General features: G+C 35.9%; 1 protein-coding gene across 5 annotated transcripts in view; it reads right to left on the bottom strand.

The window, feature by feature from the left end:
• Window positions 1-469: 469 nt before the first annotated feature.
• The window catches only part of LRRK2 (leucine rich repeat kinase 2), a 135,620-nt gene continuing 118,833 nt past the window's right edge, over window positions 470-17,256 (bottom strand). For 4 of the 5 annotated variants that reach the window (XM_057318803.1, XM_057318805.1, XM_057318804.1 and 1 more), the window contains 8 exons: window positions 13,856-14,050; window positions 12,567-12,760; window positions 11,138-11,210; window positions 10,169-10,353; window positions 6,498-6,650; window positions 4,448-4,656; window positions 2,588-2,680; window positions 470-1,998 (listed from right to left, as the gene is read on the bottom strand). In XM_057318803.1, coding sequence (XP_057174786.1) covers window positions 1,877-1,998; window positions 2,588-2,680; window positions 4,448-4,656; window positions 6,498-6,650; window positions 10,169-10,353; window positions 11,138-11,210; window positions 12,567-12,760; window positions 13,856-14,050 — 1,224 coding nt within the window. In that variant the 3' untranslated portion in view covers window positions 470-1,876. The remainder of the gene's footprint in view (window positions 1,999-2,587; window positions 2,681-4,447; window positions 4,657-6,497; window positions 6,651-10,168; window positions 10,354-11,137; window positions 11,211-12,566; window positions 12,761-13,855; window positions 14,051-17,256) is intronic. The other variant, XM_026502095.4, reaches the window with a different exon arrangement.

Genomic DNA, 17,256 nt, shown 5'->3' with positions numbered 1-17,256 from the left:
TGGATTTTATTTAAAGTAGTTCACACTTAATTCATAGTGCTTGTCAGAATTAGATTCCGGGGGCTCCCTTTTTAAATTTAAACTTCCTCCCCCAAATATTTTCTATTAAGGTAAATGCTTATGCTTTTATAAATATTAGTAGCTTATTTGTGTGTTCTAGCCAGGAAAAACTTAAAATGACCATCAATTTTTTTTAAAAAAAATTGTTCTAAAGTCTTTTTTTTTTTTAGTACTCAAGAGTGAACAATCCTACATATGAAAGTTTTTATGAAAACATGAAAATGAAATATACCAGGCCTATCAGGTTTTATCCTGGGATCCTGGAAACTACGTATACTATAGAAAACTGAATTAATCCTCAAGAGAAAAGTTCAGTTAGCATTTTCTATATATCCCATACACACATTAATACAAAATTTCACATTAGACAGATTATAGACCTATACATGAAAAATAAAACATCACAAAGTTTTAAAATTCTTAAACATGCTTTAAAAATGTTTATTATTCCATTTAAATACAATGTTCATTTACATATTTTTTCATAATTATCTTTGTAAAAAATTGCAATAAATATAAAGTAACAAAGAGAAATATCACAGGAACAAACTCCTCCATTATTTTTAAAGTCATCCTATAATACAATATCAGTCAGTTCTGAGAATATAAATCTGGTTATCCTTTCACAGGGAATTATTTGAAATTATGACTATTGGCCAGGACCAATGAATTTACCAGACATGTTTTTCCTTAAAACAGAAATGGCACGGAAATTGTTTCCTAGATACTTGGCCCTGATATTCCTACTGTGGGAAGATATTTAAACAATTTAGGTATAATTTAGGAGACTAGATTAGCAAGTATCTTCACCCATCATAGCCTGAAGTTCCTTTCTTCTTCAGCAAACAAAAGTGTTACAAACTTGCATCCATGGTCTTGATGGGAGTTGTGGAATCCTGTAATTCTGGAAATGTGTGTTTTTTTTTTCCTGAGTGATGCAGGATTTGCAGAGTCACAAATTAAGAAGAAGATGGGTAGAAGTGTTGGAGCAGAGATTAGGAATAAGTAACCAGCGGTCTGGCTTACCACTGAGAATCCAAATTAAAACATAAAAAATATCACTTGAAGACTGAACATTGTATTTACACCAATTATACAAATTTCAGGGTATCCACATTCAAAGAGAATTGTGAAATAGGAAAAGAGAAAGTGACTGTGTCTTTCCTGTATATGAGAACAGCATGTTACATTTTCTCATCAGCACTTTTCATGACATTTTCTTTCAGATGAAAGGAAGTTGCATGAAATGCATTGTTTGAATCAGCAACAAAGTGAACACACATCCCAATGAAGGACTTTATTAGTGAAAATTCATTGATGTTTTACAAGCATGTATGATAGCTGCACATAAAAGCAATCTAAGAAGGAATGTATTACATGTGAAACAGTCCTAATAGTTTTATTCTACTTAGCAGAATACCTAGAAAGTAATCAAACAACAGTTTTGTTTAAGCACAGAATTTTAAATAATGTTTACTTTCCTTATGGATAACAACAAAATTAATTGCTTTGTAAATTTTAGTATTAGTCCTGCAATTATGTACTTTAGATTTCCTTTCATTACTTAATCCACAAAATTAATTAGGATGTGTAGGAAATATAATGTTATATTTTAAATAGCTTTTCAAAACATATTTTTACTGATAATTATTTTTACACATATTTATATTTAAAATAAAATTTATGAACATTCCTTCATATACACATGAGCTATTTCAAAAAGTGGAAGTACGCTTTTCATATGTAAACATATTTAAAGAAATATTTACAAGAGAATAATTTTCCCATCCAAAAACAAAGATCTCCAATATCTCTCTTATTCAACAGATATTCTTCTCATTTTCTCAGCTAATTCTTTTCTCACTTCAATATGTTTTTCTAAATTTTGCACTTCATGTGGAAGATTGAGGTCCCAAACAGATAAACAAGATTGTATCTCTACAAAAGAAAAAAATGAAACCATGTTTCAAAGATCGGCCATGAGGCATTTTTACTTTATTTCAATTTTGTTCATTTATATTTAGTTGCCTTGTACGAATATATATATAAATACAGCTAAATATAATGTACGAAATTACTGCTATTTATAAGAAACTCCATTTGGAAAATGCTTAAATATCTTACAGAAACTACTACATTTCAAAAAGAGTGTGGACTTTTAATAATCTAACATTTCATTTTCTGAAAGAAATCATTTTTTTCAAACACTGTTCAAAATCAGACCTTACATGGATATTGGTAAGTTGTAAGGAAAAATATCCACATTTAGCTTAAATGTGGGCTAGTTCTCATTTTATAGTGGTTGATATTTCTACTTCATCTCAAAAAATACTTCACACTGCTAAATCACTGAAAATTTTGAAGATTTATGTTTAAATCATGTACACTCTAAAGAAGCTACCAATTAAAACTGCTTGAAGTATTGAGCATATGTTATATTTATTGTAAATGTATAAAACACATAACATGTTATACTCATTAATGTCATTGCACTGTGTTTGAAATAAAGTATCTTTTTGAACGTTACCTTTTTGGTGTTGTGTACTTTCAGTACTTTTCCGGATATACCCCAAAACCAGCATAACATTTTTAAGGCTTCCTTTAAAAAAATATGAGTCTTCTGTTAAAACAATACAATAAGTTGGACTTTAAAAAGTCCTTGGAACTTACTTTATAATTCTACTTTTTAGAAGACACTTCAATTATATTGAATAAAAGTCTCCAAAACCAGCAATTATTTAATGTTAGAAAATTTGTGATCTACCCCTGCTTTAATTTCAAATTGTGTGAATCTGCGAAAACAATTTAGCCTTTGAAAAACAGGTTTACTGTTTATACAGCCCAAGTTATAACATTAAATGAGATCATGTGCATGATGGTGCTTTGGCACTTGCCAAATCTGAAGCATTTGGATAAAGAATTGGATGGATGCATATACTGAGAGTCTGTAACAGAACCATACTTTCTTCTCAAGTCATTCACTAAGTGGCCCTAGATAGGCCCTACCAGTAAAGGCGTAAACGAACACATGCAGACCCAACCCACATGGAGTTTATATTCTAGTGAGGAGATTGACATCAATGAAAAAAATCCATGACCAGGACCAAAGCTATGCAAGAGAGATATTTTGAGAGCCCCAAAGAGGGAAGTTTGACCTCATCATTACTGACTTCTTAGGGGTTTTAATACATGAACTACCGTTTTGAAGAAAGAGTTAATTTGGTCTATCTTCTTGGCTTAGTTAACTACACTAACTGAAGTTAAATAAAGAATGAAACAGCACATGAAACACCTTGAGGCAGTATGAAGCATGGAATTTCAGAAGGACTAAACAATATTCTAGAGCAGAAAGCGCTGGGAGGAATGTGGTAACTGGCAGAAGCTAGAAAGATGAGCTGAAGCCACATTGTGCCTGCCGTACCCGGTAGATTCTGTTTAAATTTATCTTTATTTTAAAAATCAATTAAGCCCACTGAAATCCCACATAATGTAAGTAATGAACAACCACTTGGGTCCCAAAGTACATACATATTAAATCAGAGGTTGGAACAACCTTGGTAGAATAAAACTAGAGAGACAAGCCACTAGACACCTACTGCTCTGCTGTCCTGATAGCTAACCAACCACTCACAGCATTTAATTTAACTCCATTCATAAAAACTGGGTGAGAGTAAGGAGACACACTTGTCATTCCTTAATATATTCCTGTAAAAGGAATTTACTATTTTCTTCACCTGTCAAACACATTATGGCTTCCTCGCGAAAGTTACATAAACTCTAGTTTCGCAGAACTTAATCCCATTATTTTATTTTCATGATCAACTTTGCATATAGGCTAAGCCAAATAATTGGTTAAAAGAAGACAATGGAATATATTTATGTAGAAAATATATTTCATGTGCTGTTATGATTTCTTCATATTTAAATAGAAAAGTAAGAGCAAGAAAAGACAAAGTTTGTGTAAAACAACATGTTTGTCAATACCTGAACATTGTAGAGTTCAGCATATATTGTTACAAGACTATAAAGTTACTTATAAAATGAAAAACCAAATTTAACAAGGGTGGGAAGCTTAAACTGCTTTAAGATCTTCAGTTAAAATTTAAAAATACCCAACATTATCTATTTCCTCTTTTTGCCTTAGGTATAGAAAGTAACATGCAAATTTCGTGCTCAGCTGCAATAATCTGCTTCTCTATGGGACTGAGAGCATCTACTCTCTCCATTTTTTAAATGACCCCATTCAAAATGTATCCCATTCCTGTTTCATTACATGACCTTTCATGACACTTCAAATGACACTGGAAAGTGAGAGAAAAATAAAAAATAAAACATATTTTTATAATCTCAGACAATATGAGAAAAGATCTAAAGAAAAGAAACTTACCTAATTGTGCTGTCATCATGACTCTGACAGAATCACAAAAATTGTGAATTATACGTATAATTCGACGAGTTGAAAGATCAAGGAGTAAAATATGGCCTCCTCCAGTTCCTATCCAGAGAGCGGTGTTCTTCTGGAGGCACAGGGTTTTTACCCTCCCAGAATAAGACAGTTTGTGTTTTGATTCTGCAGTTACTTTTACCATTTCCTCCCTAAAACCACAAAGTATGCATTAATAGTTTTAACAACAATTAAGAGATAAAACAGATGTATATCTACATATACACATTATATGTAGCATCTTAAATTATGAATACATGACAGAATACATTATACATCATTAAAATTCTACAAAACTAGTTTTGCTAAATACAGAATGCCAAAGTAGCTTCTCTACGTGAAACAAATTATCAAATATAACACAATAGCCCCTTAACTTCAAGAAATTCTGAAGTCCATAAAATGGACATACTTTCTATAAATAACAAGCCTATGTAATTAAGTAAAAAAAAAAAAAAGACTAAATTTGCCCAATATAAACAGAAAAAATTATTTTCCAAAGCTTCCCATGAAGTCTAAAAGTTACAAAGGAAAATTAAATTTTAGTCATTTACATGTAAAAGACATCAATACCAACCACAAAACTCTTCCCTGAGCCAATGAGTAATTCACGACAAAAATGAGGTGTCCAGAAATAAAAGAATTCTAATACTTTTAGAACTTCAGGAATAAGGGAGTCTTTACCAGCCAGGACTCCCAGCACTTCACAGTATAAATCTCCTTACCATCCAGAGAAAAACGAAAAGATTCTAGGAGAGTAAACTTTGAGGTCTCATTTTGTAGATATAGGGTGTAATCTAAATGTTCTCCAGAGTATAAAAAATCTACACAGTAAAAACAAAACAAAGGATAAATATAAAGTGTCTAGCAAATAAGGCTGGCAGTGGTCCTGTTTCCCAGCAACAGCAGCAGCACAAAAGATGTCTTTGGTTTAAAGTCTGAGATTTGGGGGCGCCTGGGTGGCACAGCGGTTAAGCGTCTGCCTTCGGCTCAGGGTGTGATCCCAGCATTCTGGGTTCGAGCCCCACATCAGGCTCCTCTGCTATGAGCCTGCCTCTTCCTCTCCCACTCCCCTGCTTGTGTTCCCTCTCTCACTGGCTGTCTCTATCTCTGTTAAATAAATAAAATCTTTAAAAAAAAAAATAAAAATAAAGTCTGAGATTTGTGTCTGACATGCTGGATCAGACTCAGAACTGGCTGTCAGTCCCGTGTCTTGACCCTTCATTCTTAGGGAGTTAGTGCACTGGTCAGTCCAGTAGGTTGTCCCCCATTTTTCAAATTATTTTGTAACTTTATCTTTAAAGCGAAGTATCCTTGGACCTATAGGTTAATTATAAGTAGTAAACTTTGAGGGCTGCCTGGGTGGCTCAGTTGGTTAAGCATCCAACTCTTGGTTTCAGCTTAGGTCATGGTCTCAGGGTCGTAGGATCAAGCCCCATGTCAGGCTCTGCACTCAGTAAGGAATCTGCTTGGGATTCTCTCCCTTTGCCCCTCCCCCCATTCCCGTTCTCTCTGTCCCTTTAAAATAAATAAATAAAATCTTTTAAAAAAAAGTAGGAAACATCGATACTGTAACACTACTAGATGTACAGTCAGCAATGAATCCAGTATGATCACTTTCAGTAATAATGTACTTTTTTTTTAATTAGAGAATATTCTTTGTGATACCTTGAAGAAACCATATACCTTATGTTCCTTTTTTTTTTCCAAAATGAAATTTGCTAGATACCAAGAGATGGTGCCAAAACGCATTAACAATTTTGTTTCTGAGTTTTCGTTTATTTAGTTTTCCAGTTAGAGGTAGAAACAAAGTACTATTAGTCATACGTCCTTTCTCAGTGAAATCTGAAGTGTAAAGACAGCTCCTATAAGCATAAAATAACCAATGACATTGTACCTACAACAACATGTTGTACACCTAAAAATTTGTTAAGAGGGTCAGGGTCACACTGTATTCTTTCCACAATAATATACAATTAAAAAATTAATTTACTTTAAAAAGTGCACGCAGTCTATTAGTTCACAGAGTTTTTCAGTTTTCTTATCCCATACTTCCACAAATGGACTATTTTTCTTAGCAACGTAGAGAGCCGTGTCTACCACCACTGCTATGATGTTGGAGTCACTGAAAGCTGCATAAGAAAACCTAGAGGGAAAGAAAGAATGTCACTACTATTCATTTCTTGCAAACAGATTGGCCCTATCGTCATGGCAAACTCCTAGTTAGCCCTTGAGGCTTAAATTAAATGTTAACTCCTCTGGAATTCATCCCTGACCCCTACCAAAATACACCAGTCATTCCCTTTCCTGCACTGGTAGCAGCTGTGGTGCTATAGAGCTTATTAAATGTAAAATTGTATTAATTAGTGTGTCCCTGACACTAGTCTGTACCTGTGATTTCTTAAGGACAAGGACCATGTATTTTCTATAAAACTACAATCCAGTAAAGAGTCACCAAGTACCTATCTATCTAGTAGATACATATAGTAGATAGACGGGTAAGTATCTATCTAGAAAAATGCCTCGTTAACAAAGCAGGCAGTTTGTGAAGCAGATGGACAGAAGGATGGATGGATGAGGAACGAACTAACAGAAGGAATGAACAACCAAGAAAAAGTAAAAATCCATGAAAGTTGCAATTCGATCAGATAAATGACATGAAAATATCACAAGGTGTAAAAATCTTTAGTTTATCCTAGGGCAGGAAGATTTCTTCCCTCCATCTTTCTTGTCCTGGCAAGGGAGGCAAAACACGTGTTGCCAGAGAGTCACTACATTTTAGGCAATTCCTTCCTCAGTTTTGCTGTATTTAACAGAAGACAGTTCAAGTGAGCCCAAATATTCCATAGAGTTTTAGAATTTATAAAATATTTTAGTGTGTTATCCTATTTGATCCTCAATAAAAATCTTATAAAATATTAAAAATCTCAATGTCTGTAATTACAGAAAGTTTACAAATGCTAGATAACTTGCTCGAGGCCACATGACTGGCATGGTACAGACGCAGGACTCCACACAAGTCTTTGGAGGCCTGAGGCTCCAGAGGCCACATCATCTTTCACTACTTGTCTTCCTCTGTCAGTGCGCATCGATGACAATAAGGAGGGTAATGAGGATGAAGCCACATCTAATTAGTGATGTGGTATCTGCTTAGCCAGGGAGAGACCAAGGCAACAGGAGACACTTTTTGAGAAGAGAGCAAATATTTCCATGTGTCTATGAAACTGGGTCCTAATCTCTTTTGGGAGGTGAGCAGCTTGAGAGCGCCACGTTTATGGGTATTCTCTCTGATGAAGGGTTTATACTCCAATCGTACATGGAATTTTAGGGGGTCAATACCCATGATCTCATAACATGCTCTATGAAATAAAAAAAAAGAAAACTGGGGACCCTTCTTTTTAAATATTTTCAGGCTTGTTTAGGTTGGTTAAAAAGTGGAAATTCCAGAATGAGAGTAAGCTTATCCAAACATTTATCACACACTAAGAAACAAATCTATGAACACGACAGAAAACAAAAATCCTCACCCACAAGAACTTACAATACATTAGCAGTGTATCTGAACCCCAACTCTACTTCAGAATCACCTGAGAGCCTGAAAAGATAAATACTGACACCTGGGCCCCACCCCATGATGAATTCTTCTGACTTACTTGGTCTGAGGTGAGTCCCAGACATCAGATTATTTTCAGCTACCTAGTGGTTTCTAAGAGGGGCCGATGCTGAGAACCAGTAGGTCTAGTATAATTGAGACAGCATTTTCGAAACTTGTTTTATAACAATGTGTGAGAGCTGTTGTGAAGGGATACGGGAGCTGCAATGCAAGCACAAATCCAAGGTGTCTAATATGCACAGGTGCAATCAGAGACCACCACTCAGAGGAAGTGACATCTGAATTAAAACCAGCTGGGGCGCCTGGGTGGCACAGCAGTTAAGCGTCTGCCTTCGGCTCAGGGCGTGATCCCAGCGTTATGGGATCGAGCCCCACATCAGGCTCTTCCGCTGGGAGCCTGCTTCTTCCTCTCCCACTCCCCCTGCTTGTGTTCCCTCTCTCGCTGGCTGTCTCTATCTCTGTCGAATAAATAAATAAAATCTTTAAAAAAAAAAAAAAAAAAACAGCAGGGAACACAGTCATCATCCAGGGGAGAGAAAACCACACTCACAGGCCAGGAGTGAAAGGGAGTAGGCTGTCTTTGACAACTGAGATGATTTCAGTTTGGCTAAATTAGCACAGAGAGCAAGGAGGCTGCAAAACATGAATCTAGAGAGGGAAGCAAGGGCCTGGTAGGCTATCTTAAGAAATTTGAATGTCCTGTGAAGGACAATGGGATGTGACTGGGGGTCTTGAGAGCAAGAGACTGACATCAGATTGATTTGCATGTTAGAGAGCCCCTCTGGGAGCCTGGGTGGCTCAGTTGGTTAAGCGTCTGCCTTCAGCTTGGGTTGTCTCAAAGTCCTGGGATGAGTCCCATGCCGGGCTCCCTGCTCAGCAGGGAGTCTGCCCCTCCCCCTGGCTGGTGCTTTCTCTCTCTCTCTCTCTCACTTGCTCACTCTCTCTCTCAAATAAATAAATAAAATCATTCAAAAAAAATAGAAGAGCCCCTCTGTCTGCATTGTTGAGAATGGACTGAAGGGAGCACAATCAGAGGTTGAGAACTGGTTAGAAAGATGCTCTTGTTAACATGGCCATTGATGGTGGATGACAGCCTGGCCCATGGAAGCAGCAGTAGGAAAAGTGAGAAATACAAGAATCTGAGAGTCAACTAGAAGGAGAGTTAAGTGGACAAAGGGAGTAAAGGACAAAGGAGTCAAGGATTACTCCCGAATTTCGATCTTGGGCAACTGGATGGATACTGAGAAACCTGGATATTCCCTGAGATAGGGATTTGTGACCAAAGCTGATAACAATCATAACTAATATTTACTGAGAGCTTACCAAGTGCTGAGCATTATGTTAATTCCTTATATTAATTTTGTCTAGTTTTCCAAACATCCCTTTGAGACAGAATATGTTGCAATTCTCAGGTTAGAGAAGACTGGGTATTTAAGAAGTTCTTGCCCACATAATCAATACACAGCAAAGCCAATATCTGAGCTACAATTTTTGCTGTTCTCACTAATCTATGCTGCTTCTCCCTGAGGAATGTAATAAATAAGAACCAACCGCAGTGATTTGGTTAAAATACAACTCTAAAAATTGAAACAACAAATCAGGGCAAGGTTTGTAGTTTATTTTCTTTTCACTTGAAAGTGGTTGTCACAAACTCTGCTGTAGAGAAGACATCTGTGTAATTATCAGATCTAGAGATGACTTTATTCCTGAGTCATATGTTTCTTACAATCAACACTTAATGGAAGTTATCCAAAACACATGTAAAACCCACAGATGAAGTAAGATACTGAGTTTATTGCCTTTCAAATTCATGTTTAATTTCATACAGAGATAATGAAATTGTTAAAAAATGTAGATTGATAAATACTAGTAAGATTATCATGGCTTTTCATATTTTATCGCAAACATGATTAGGCTGGGTGATATCTTTAATAGAAAAATTATGCATTTTAAAAGATTTTTGCTTGGATTGCAATAGCATTATTGATATGATTATAAAGAATAAACATGAATAAAGCAGTCAATTAATTGTATAGATAGAAATAACTTACAGCTGATTTGTCTTTGTCTCAATGCGCTTCTGAATGGTGAAATCATCAGAAAATGAGAAAAGTTTTGTACCACATCCTCCCCACATAATGTTTTTTTCAGCTGAATTCATGGATTCACTCAAACACATCAGTGGAGTACTGACGTTTCCTATATTTAGTATCTTCAAAGGAACAGCTCCTTTACACTTTGCCAAAAAAGAGAAACACATTCAATAAACTGAGTATCTGCAGAATGAAATGCTGTAAAATTTGCTGTGCTTTCTAAAAGCTACTTTTCCCTTGCAAATGGCTAGAGGTCTTAAAATAAAAAACTCAAGATACATTTTTCAAAGGATTTATGAAAACATAATTCACTTCAAGTGGAATGCAAAACATTATCCTTAGAACCAATCTCTGTACTTGTCCATGCAAAAAACGCACAGGAAATAACCCAGGGATTATACCCTACTTGTTTGTCTCTCATTAGATCATCAGCTTTTTGATAACAAGGAGTATAAATGGGTAGGATAAATAGATGGAACCACAGTTGCATGGATGGAGGGAAGTATAATATTTTATTGATAAATGAGACTCTGAAGAACAGAAAGTGAAATGATTTCTTCCAGACTAAAGAAAACATTGGTGGCAAACCAGATTTAAAACTTAAGTTTTGTTTTTTCCACAACATATTTATAAGGAATTATCACTTCATTTATATAAAAATAGAACTATTTTCATTCGTAACATCTTAAATCGGATCTCATTTATCATTTTATCCTGAGTTCATTCACATAAAATGTACAGTCAGTCAACAAGTATTTATAGAGAATCTATTGTTTGTAAGACTTTAGGAAAATAAAATGATGAAAAGCAGAATTTCTGGTCCTTGCTCTTAGGGAATTTATGTCACTTGGAAGAGGGGTGGAAATAAGCATACATAAAACAAAGAACTTAAGAATTTTTTTGATGTAGAATGGATTCAACATTTACCTTAACAGTTTTATCTTCAAAAATTGCTAAATTGCCATCAGCAGTTCCCACCAGAAGAAAATTTTTTTGCTTGCTAAAAGAAAAAATGTCAAAATTGTTATAAAAAAATGCTGATATTGACCAAGATGGCCATAACATTCCCCTCTAGGTTGACTAAACTTTAGACAGGTTTCTGCATGACTATGCGCCCCGGACCTCCCTTTTCTTACAGCATTCATTTAGAAAAACTTAACAATTGTAAATTCTTTCTCTGCCCATTTGAGATGTAACTCCTCCCAGCCTCTCCTCAGTATTAGGGCCCAGATATGTCTCTCTCTGGGAACTAGGAGACTTCCTTTTGAAATGTAATCATCAAAAAAGGCAGGGCCCCATCTCCCAGTCTCCGTGGAAGGGAAGGAATCTAACTTCAATAAAACTAATGAATCATTGTAGACTACATCAAAAATTTATGATGTACTATATGCTGGCTAACTGAACATAATAAAAAATAAATAAAATAAAATAAAATAAAATAAAATAAAATAAAATAAAATAAAATAGCAACAGTTAGCAAACACAAATGGCCTAATCACATTGACCACCCCACAAAGTCCTCCAATATTTTTCCACTAGCTCATCCCAGTGTTAAAAACTCTCCCACCTTTTGTTTCAAGAGAGTTGAGAGTTCAATCTCTGTCCCTTATTGCAATAATCTTAAATAAAGTCTTCCTTGCCTATTTAATGCCATCTGATAAAATTTTTCTCTGACAATATCCAGATAATTTCAACTCCAAAACTGCCAGTGGAATTTATATTTCAGCTGCCAAACCCTTGAGTTGCACATTTTTCTAATATTTATTTTCTAGTATTGACTTAAACCAGAGAAATACATAGCCTCCTGGAAATCATCCTGCCCAAAGTATTACAGCAATCAACCTGTTACTCACACCTGCAATCCTGCCATTTAGATAAATTCCTTTGAAATGAGATCCCCACAACTAATAACCGTTGAGTCATTTTCACCTATTAATAACTTACGAATTTATTTATTGGGTATTTTCTCAATTTGAGAGTTAGTGAACTGATATGTTTTAAACTAACACATAACAGGCTATTGATATTCAAAAAATGGATAAAGGAAAAGTCATCCCTGAAGAGGCCCAAGAAAAGTAAACTGATGTGAGGGCTGGTAAAGAAACAGAGCAGAGCTGAAGTAACACCAGCAGTAGGGCTGGTCGGCCTGAAGAAAGGATTGATCTGTTTTATAACAGCCGCAGCTTCATCTATAAGAACATCTTTGTGGCCTCCCACAATGCCCTTTAATATATGCAAATAAATAGAAATATGTTGAAAATGAGCAGTTTTTGCTGAAGCAATAACAGCTTTCCACACAATTCAGTCATCTAAAAGGTATGTAATTTTCTCCCAAAGGTCAAATTCACTACAGCACCTTTGCTTGGGAAAGGGATTGCAATACAAGCAAGTCACGGAATCAGTCATCTTTTCAAGAGTATGTCTCTTTTCCCCATCTTCGGTATTGATGACCAGGAGCGTGCCAGACTGTGTCCCACACACGATCCAGCTTTCCTTTTCCACAGGAAGAGGCACCAAAGCCAGGCACAGTATTCTACTATCAATAACTTCCTGTGAGAGAAAGAAAGAAAGAAAGAAAGAAAGAAAGAAAGAAAGAAAGAAAGAAAGAAAGAAAGAAAGAAAGAAAAGAAAGAAAAACACACTCTGAAGAACTTGATTCAAGCTTAAGTGACTAGAATTTGAATAGAATGAAAGTACTGTTATCCAGACACTTAACTCCTTTTATTTTCTTGCTCTTAATTTTAAAAACAATGCCAATTTTACTTAACTTTCAACAATAAATGAGTTAACTGGGAAACAGCTTTGCCCATCTAAAATGCATCGAAAACTAGAATTAAAATTGAAATTTGTTTTTCGGTATCATCGTTTCTCACTCCATCAAAATAATATGAGGGGGCTGTTCAACTTTAAGAATAATGATTAGGCATAACATTTATTTCAAGGCAACAAAGTATTAGGTTATTTTTAAGTGTAGAAATGTATCTTATATTTGCTAATACAATTTATTGAACCATCTTGTACAGCTGTGCTCATGTGCACCCCCCCTCCCCGACCCCTGCTGCTCTGAGTGCTGGCTACTAACAGCTCAGAGCAGCACCCTCCATGGCAGAACTGCCCTCCGCTGGTGGGGGTGGCTGCCTTGCCGGGAAATGGCTGGGAGGTGATGCCACACCCACCCTGGGGCAGACTGCAGCCAATGACTGACTGCCATGTGGGAATGAAAGATTGGCTCCCTTGAGAGATCAATCCATGCTGCTATTCACACCTCAGAGTTTCTCACGGCTAAAGACTGGGTAGATTTCCTCAGGAACTACATTTTTTTGGAATCTCTTCCCGTGTTCTTTTTGACTGCCTTCACTTCCTTAAAAGTTACTCTCTCCTTAAATCACTTGTACAAAAAACTCTGTCTTAGACTGTTTCTAGGAATCCTGACCTAAGACACACATATACTATGCTTTTAAAACAAAACACAGACTATTTAATTTCATGTAAATACTCTTGTTCTACCATAAAACTAAATGATCCTCCTATATTGCTTTCATTTAATTTCTTCCAAAGTAACTTTTATAACTGGTACATGCTTTAAAATAATCCGCAAATTAAATTTTATAAAGTATCTGTAATTTAAAGGGTACTTGGACTTACCTCAGAAGTGTGTTTTTCTGTATTTAAGTCAAGAAATAAGAGCTGTCCTTTGTCACGGTGCCCACAGCCCAGCCAGATGCTTGCATTCTTGTTGTTATGATTTGTAGAGACCATGCACTCAACACTAAAGTTTTTAGGTATTGTTATATGTCTCATCAGACAGATTAACTCAGCTGAATTCAAATTGTCAAAGACCTGAGCAAGTTTAAAATAACAAGACAATACACAGCAAGTTAGCATATGTCCTCTTGAAAGATCATATTGTGTATAATGTAGAATGATGTGTTATAGCTCTATCAAGAAAAACCTAGATCTGTTAAACTGTGATCTAATCCAAGCAACAGGATAAGTAATCCAAACTACAGATAAAGTTACATTAAAATAATACTTATTTTTAGACCAGCACAAAATAGACTCTTTTGTCTATATGGTATGTTTGGTAACTTGAAAAGAAAGAAAATCTCAAAAGTGCCAACTGAACAGAAATTTAGCAGAGTCAGGGGCTATTCCTCACTCAGTTTGATACGACACAGCCACATCATGTTACAGATAAACACGGGCCACCAAGGGAACAGACCTGCCAACTGAAGGGAAAAGAACTTTTTGATCTTTGGTAATGGAATTCACAAATCACTTCTAGATTCTGTTTTCATGTTTTTCTTTGAAACACAGAAGAACTAGAGCGACAGGGGAGTGGGGTGGAGACCACTATAAAGAAACAGAACCAGGACCCAGGAAACTGGAATTAGAGCCATGACACAGCCACTTGCCTTCCACACACAAGACTCCGAGAAAGCTCCTTATTCTCTGTGCCTCATCTGACAAAGGTGATGAGTCTACCTATCTTGCCTAATATATACTTATTTAAAGACTAAGTGGGTATGTCAAAGTCAAATACTGTCATATACTGAAAAAAAATTCAAGGTAGTTATGTAATCTATAAAATAGAGGTGAAGTATTATTGAAAATGAAAGGGGGAAAGAGTAAAACAATAATTAAGCTACGGAAAATTTCACTGTGAAAAAAATTTTGAAAATACAAGTGATTAACACCAGTGGTAACAAAAATTTAAAACCAGTGGACATACAAATGGCCAACCAGCTCATGAAAAGGTGCTCGACATCACCCATCATCAGGGAAATACAAAGCAAAACCACCAGGAGATATCACTTCACACCTGCCAGAATGGCTAGAATCAAAAAGACAAGAAATAAGTGCTGACCAGGATGTGGAGGAAAAGGAACCTTTGTGCACTGTGGCAGGGATATAAACTGCTGCAACCACTATGGAAAACAGCATGTAGGTTCCTCAAAAAAATTAAGAACAGAACTACCATGGAACTTCCACTTCCGGGTATATACCTAAAGGAAATGAAATCATTATCTTGAACAGATATCTGCACCCCCTTGTTCATTGCAGCATTATTCACAACAGCCAAGATGTGGAAACAACCTAAGTGTCCATCAATGGGAGAATGAATAAAGAAAATACTGATATATATGTATATAAATGTGTGTGTGTGTGTGTGTCTATACACACACAATGGAGTATTATTCAGCCATAAATAAGGAGGAAATTCTGCCATTTGTGACAACATGGATGGACCTTGGGGGCATAATGCTCAGAAAGAGAAAGAAATACTGTATGGTATCACTTATACATGGAATCTAAAATACAATAAAATAAAATAAACAAAACCAAACAAGCTTCTAGATACAGAAAACAGACTGTGGTTGCCAGAGGCAGGGCATAGGAGTGGGTAAAATGGGTGAAGGGGGTCAAAAGGTATAAAATTCCAGTTATAAGACAGGAATGTAATGTATAGCATGGTGGCTAAAGTTAACAATACTATACAGTATATTTGAAAGTTGCTAGGAGAGTAGATCTTTTTTTTTAAAAAAAAAGATTTTATTTATTTATTTGACAGAGAGAGACAGCCAGCGAGAGAGGGAACACAAGCAGGGGGAGTGGGAGAGGAAGAAGCAGGCTCCCAGCGGAGGAGCCTGATGTGGGACTCAATCCCAGGACCCCAGGATCACGCCCTGGGCCGAAGGCAGACGCCTAACAACTGAGCCACCCAGGCGCCCCGAGAGTAGATCTTTTAAAAGTTTTTATCACAAGAAAAAAATTGTAACTTATGAGGTAATGGATGTTAACAAAACTTATTGCAGTAATAATTTCATAATATATACGTGCATGAAATCATTATGTTGTACACCTAGAAACTAATACAATGTCTTTGTAATTATGTCTCAATAAAACTAGGGGAAGGGGGGAGAGGGGGAAGTAGAAGATAATTACATAATGTTTGTTAAAGTCAGTGTATATACTCAGCTATTTTTGTGTAGAAATTTTAAAGTTGAACAAAAATTTTTCAATGAATTGTGATACAAAATCAAAAGTCCACAACATAAAGAGGGCTCTTGTTTTGATCTACTAAAATCTGTTTCAGTTCAAAACAGAGTAAGCAATCTGTTTCTGATAATACGGTGGAAAAGGTTAGTTGGACAAACCACCCATCTAAAAGCAACTTAAAATACTAAGGAAATTATTTTTTTAATCTCTTATATGGACTTTGAGAAACAGAGGGCTTCAGAGGGGAGGGGGGTGGGGGAACGGGATAGGCTGGTGATGGGTAGTAAGGAGGGCACGTATTGCATGGTGCACTGGGTGTTATACGCAACTAATGAATCATCGAACTTTACATCAAAAAAAATTAAAATTCAAAAATTTAGGAAAAAAAATATTAAAGATCTCACAACATCTAAGGACTTACCAGGCCAAAATATTAGTGAAAGACAAAATCCAGTGAAAGACAGGTCAATTGAACCCTAAAGTCAGATACTTTCTTAAAGGCATTTGTCTACTGAAGGCAAACTGATGTGTGGTTTTCAATATCTTGTTGGCCAGTGAGAAAGAAGTTTAAATCTGGAGCCTTCCCAAAGTGAAGTCCAATAAAGATCTGTTCCCATAAAGCTGGGACCCAAAAGGGATACATATTCACAGTAAATGAGAACCAGAAATAAAGCTACCCCATGCTTCCACTTTCTCTGGTACAAGGAAGCATGCCTGGGACTTTACAGACAAAGGGAAGGAGAGAAAAGAACCCTAAGAAATTGTTATCCACGAGCTTGCTCTCGAGAAGATTCGTAGACCAGATTCCCACCTGGGTAGTTAAAAAAAAAAAAAAATCTCAAGCCAGGAATTGAGTTTAAAGCAATTTGCAGCAAGAAAATTGAGACCTGTAAAAAAAGACCTGTATGCAAAATTATAAAACTATATAGAAAGACACAAGAAAACATCAATAGGAAGATAACCCACATTCAAGAATAGAATGATTTAATATCATAAAGATAGAATCCTCCCCAAACTGACTGCAGATTCATTGCAAGTCCAAACCA

This window comes from Ursus arctos, unplaced genomic scaffold (genome assembly GCF_023065955.2).
Source record: "Ursus arctos isolate Adak ecotype North America unplaced genomic scaffold, UrsArc2.0 scaffold_26, whole genome shotgun sequence".
Taxonomy (NCBI): domain Eukaryota; kingdom Metazoa; phylum Chordata; class Mammalia; order Carnivora; family Ursidae; genus Ursus; species Ursus arctos.
This window is presented reverse-complemented; position numbering and strand designations above follow the sequence as displayed.